Raw genomic sequence first — 5,000 nt, 5'->3', positions numbered from 1 at the left:
CCCTCTCCCCCTGTGCATCACCCCAACCAGCCTAACCCTAACCCCCACTGACCTCTGACCTAACCCTAACCCCCCTCTCCCCCTGTGCATCACCCTAACCATGTGCGTCCAAATCGTTGATAGTATACGGCTAATGTGAGCCCATTGGGTTTTGATAAGGCCAAAACGAAGCCCGGTTCCTGGTCATGTTGATTCAGTTTGATTGGTTGAATGGATTTTCCTGGAGCATTGTGGGATATCTGTTCAAATCTCGAGCCGCGAACGCAGGAAGGGGCGTGAACTGGGGCGGGTTCTCGCCCAGCGGCCAATGGGAACTGTTAGTTCTGAATATATTATAGAAACAGACCATTCCTGGGAAGCGACGAGATGAGGAAGTGAGAACAGCGTCAGAACGAACGGGGTTGCTATATTTCCGACAAATTAATCCAGAATCATGTTTTATGGACCAGAGACACACGTTTTTAAGAGGTTACAGCTGCACGAATTGGGACCTTTAACTGAGCTTGGCGGAATTACCTCAAGACAATTGTGTATCAGCTTTAAATGCAAATTAAACAAATGACCGGCAGCATTCAAATATGCAAAAACTTTATATTTATTGAAATGTGGTGATCTCATGTCACATTACATAACGTTGTGCACAAATGGTGTGGCCATATTAGAAGCGTCACTTTACATGTATGGTAGGGAATTATATTCATTATGTTAAACCAACATTTATCTTCCATAGTGAATTAAATCATAATCGCAATGCTACGAAGACATTAGCTAATCACCACAGAGCTGCACAGACCAGTTTATCAGATAATGTTGCTGTAAAATGGGTGATCAGCTCTGAAGCCCCGGCTGGTATGGTCGCCACCCGGTCCGATTTCGATATAGGTGTTATTTTGATCAACTGACCTCATAACGGGGAGCTATACTGTTACGTGTGCCTATAATATTAAGATCATAAAGATAACGCTGTTTCTGGTAGTTTACTATGAATCTATGGCTATGTTGCTAGGCTAGGGCTAGCCTGCCCTGCCTGTAGTGTGCTGTTGTGATCGGTTTTCCTGGTTTCCTGGCTGCTTGTGTCAATCAAGGAAGCCACGCCCAAAAGTTTTGTCGACTTATTTATCACCTCTTTTACTCGAAATGGGGACATAATTTAGAAAACGGAGCGCATAAGAGCATGAAAAATACTTGAAATTGTTGATTCAGACCATCAACTCATTGGAAAGTGTTTATTTAAGACACAGACCGAGAGAAGAGACCAACGCACCTGACGTCACTTCCGGACCGGCACGTGGCGGCGCCCCCCCTGGCCATTCGAGAGAATGCAATTTCCACACTGGCCCTCATAAATATTCAGTGCGAGTTATGGCCACTGGTCCAAATACGACACACACAGGGTGCCTATAACACCAAGCGTCTGAATTCAGCAACGTTGGTTCCGCACCGTCGGCTTCAGGGATGGGGCCGATCCGATCCAATATCGGTATCGGGTGCCGATATTGGCACTAATTCACGGATCGGATCGGATCGGAATTGGAAAAAAAAAAAAAAAAATGCAATTCCAGCGCTGGCCGTAATTTGCCCATGTATAATAATATCCTTCTTTGCCTTGTATATTTTCTTAATTTTGTCTGCTTTTTGCAAGGTAAATAAAAAAAAAAAAAAAGGCCAAATCTTTGCCTATACTGTATATTCAAGAAAAATATTGGTATCGGCATAATATCGGTATCGGCAGATATCCAAATTCAGGTATCGAAATCGGATCGGAAGTGAAAAAAGTGGATCGCTGCATCCCTAGTCGGCTTAACATAATAGACATTGGCGCGCAAACAATTGCGCGACTTCTTCCCGCATTATAAATGACAAATCTGCGGGAATTTACAAAAATTCTCGAAATCCCGCGCCAAATTTTGAGCCCTGCTGTGCTGCAGAAACATGATTGGGTTGGTGGTGCAGGATGTAAAGACCCTGTGCTGCAGAAACCGTTGCAGTTAGGACTATGTGAATTGCTGCAGTAATGGTATGACATCATCAGCGCTTCTCACTTCCTTTCCCACCAAACTCTATTCATTTTTTTTTTGCTCGTCCCCCACCCCTCCTCTTCCTCCTCATCAGCCTGACTTTTCGCGTCGGGCCACACAGGGAGACCCGGTGGTGCCTTTTCAAAGCACCGAGACAAAATCCACTCCACACCCAGATGCAGTTTTGACTGCGCCCGCCCGTGCCGCAGCACAGTTTGTTTTCCAATGAATAGCTGAGAAAACTCAACACACACACACACACACACACACACACACACACACACACACACCAGGCTTCCCCCCAACCGCTACGACCGCTCTACCTCCCAGCAGGTCCATCAATTCTATTCTCTGTTTGCCTCTCTTTCCTCTCTCTCTCTCTCTGTGTATTTCTGACTGGCTCTTTGAACCAAGCATGGGGCCCGGTGCCATTGTGGAGCCCATGCCGGCTTCTTCCTCCTTCCCCACAAGTTTTGTCTGTGTGTTCTTCAGGCCCCCATTGAGGGCCTCCTCCAGCCCTTCTCCAGAGTAGAGCTCCTTTGTAGCCTCCAGAAAGGCCTTCATCTCGGGGCTTGTTCTCTCTCTCTCTCCCCCTCCTCCTTTCTCCTCCTTCACCCTGCCTTGGAAAGAAAAAACACACAGGAAGCGAATGCAGATGCCCGACCCACCTGAGCTCATTGCTCATTCTCTTTCTCGTCTTCTCTCTCTCTCCCCCGCACGTCTCTCTCTTCTCTCTTTCGTCGTCTCTCTTTTTTTCGCACAGACCCCCCCACGGCTGGAGCGGTTGCTACATCACACACTCAACACGGTGACACGTTGAACCGATCACAGTGGAGGCTGTCCATCATCACAATAGCAGCGTGCGTTGTTTTGTCGTCTCTCTGTTTGCCTCGCTGTCTAAACCTGTACTTGTCCGCGATGGCGCAGCAGCGAGCAGGCAGGTAAACGTTGTGAGTCTTTCTGAGAAGATTTGCTTCTGTAAAAATGCTGCAGATGACCTGAGCTGTCAGTCTCCTCCTCATGGATCGCGTTTGAACACCTCTGCGCAGTTTCTTGTGTATCTGTTAGGGATGTCACAATATATATCGTCCCACGATATGTCGCGATATCAAAACGTGACAATACGTATCGTTGAGATGAAATCTCATATCGCGAGAAAAAACATGGTGGCGCTGATCTGCATCTGATTGCGTGCTCGCTCTCCTTTTCGTCGCTTTGTTTGAACAGACGAGGGACGTTACAGACGCGGAGGATGAAAATTTTGAAATGACTCAAATTAGCGACAAATTACAAATCGATCGCAAAAATATATTGTTAAAATATCGTATCGTTATCGTGAAGCCAATATCGTGTATCGTATCGTATGGTGAACTGAGTGTATCGTGACACCCCTAGTATCTGTGCAATGGTTTCTCAAGCCAGTCTATCTCTTCCACGATCTTCGAATAATGCTCCAGAGACAGTCTGTACTTCCACCCGTTAAGATTTGGACAGAGGAAGGCGTCGTCTTCCAAAGAAAAAGGGCGTACTGACCAATCACAAGCGGGGAAATGAGCGGATACCCGCCTTCGATGGTATTCGACCAACCACAATTGAGGAAATGAGCGGATATCCCACCTTATTTTGACCGGATATCCTGCCTTATTTCTGTTACCAACGTTGAGACCCCAGAAGTACAGATGGTTGCATTCATAAATTGTGGGAGCCAACACGTTTGTCTTGAGAGACTATCTGTGCAATACACAAATAATTTAACAATCAGACAAAGATAAAGGGCTCTATCTACCCCCTGGCCTTAAAATAGCGTTTAACGCCGGGTGCAGTGCTACTAGTGGGTGTGGTCAGGCACATTCCCTAATTTCCCCTTGGCGCTAAACCCGGCGCTAACCATTTAACCACGCCTTTTTTTTTTCTTTTTTTTTTCAATATTCCCCCCCCCCCCCCCGATTTTTTATCCCATTTTTATCCCCCATTAGTGCTAATTTAATTTATTTATCCTGGTTGCTGCTCCACCCTCTGCCGATCTGGGGAGAGCCGAAACTGGCTCCATGCTTCCTCCGAGACATGGGCAGTTAGCCAGCCGCTTCTTTTCACCTGACAGGGGAAGCTTCACCGGTAGGACATAGCACGTGGGGGATTCACGCTATTCCAACCAGTTCCCCTCCCTCTGAACAGGCGCCCTTAACGACCAGAGGAGGAACCACATTAGCAACCAGGATATTGCATGTTTTGGTGAAGGGGGTTCCTATATGAAGGAAACCCCCGGGAGGCACCGGGAGGCACGGGGAGAACATGCAAACTCCACACAGAAAGGCCCTTTTGACGACCTCACCCGGGCGGTGGGCACTCGAGGACATGCGGACGGGCACGCATTCCTTCAGCGTTCACAGCGTCCCAGGTGGGAATCGAACCCAGGACCTTCGAGCTGTGAGGCAACAGCGCTTACCACTGCACCACCTTACCCCCCGTAACCACACCTTTTAAGCGTAGAATTATTCACAACTGTGGTCATTGGTGAACCGCAGTTACGCAATGACATTCTTCCTTTCGAAGCTCTGATCCACTCGATCCAGTCCGGGTTTTGGCTGCATGCTGTCATCTCTTCATGCCAATTTGGATATCTCAGCACATCACAGATCATAGCCTGAATAAAACAATTCAACCTACAGCCAGGCAAATACAGATGTGTTCAGCAGGGCTGTTGGTCTCCCTGTAGCCTACAATATAGAACGTTAACTATCGGTGACATTCCTGATATGCATCCAATTCCATGATCTTTATGTTGTAAACACATAACTTTCACAATAGTGAACAAGCCCCCCGACTCGGCTCATTCAGGGCAGGTAGTTAACTTATAACTTGTAGGCTACCTGCTGCTCCTGCACATCACAGCACAGGCTAAATTATGCACATACATTATGTAAAGTCATGGCATAAATGTGTTTTTATTGAAAAAGTACGTCGTGTCAAGTAAGCTAAGTC

The 5,000-nt window shown here is 47.1% G+C and overlaps 1 protein-coding gene across 1 annotated transcript in view; it reads right to left on the bottom strand.

Moving 5' to 3' along the window:
• Nucleotides 1-2,582, bottom strand: part of LOC310800058 (rho GDP-dissociation inhibitor 2-like) — a gene marked incomplete at its 5' end in the record, with an annotated part of 29,680 nt that extends 27,098 nt beyond the window's left edge. Inside the window, one exon of the mRNA XM_083662644.1 lies at nt 2,429-2,582. Coding sequence (XP_083518770.1) covers nt 2,429-2,582 — 154 coding nt within the window. The remainder of the gene's footprint in view (nt 1-2,428) is intronic.
• Between the last annotated feature and the right edge of the window lie 2,418 nt (nt 2,583-5,000).

This window comes from Poromitra crassiceps (assembly GCF_964638095.1).
Source record: "Poromitra crassiceps genome assembly, chromosome: 29".
NCBI classification, from domain to species: Eukaryota; Metazoa; Chordata; class Actinopteri; order Beryciformes; family Melamphaidae; genus Poromitra; species Poromitra crassiceps.
The sequence above is the reverse complement of the archived record's forward strand: the minus strand, read 5'-3'. Positions and strand labels throughout refer to the sequence as shown.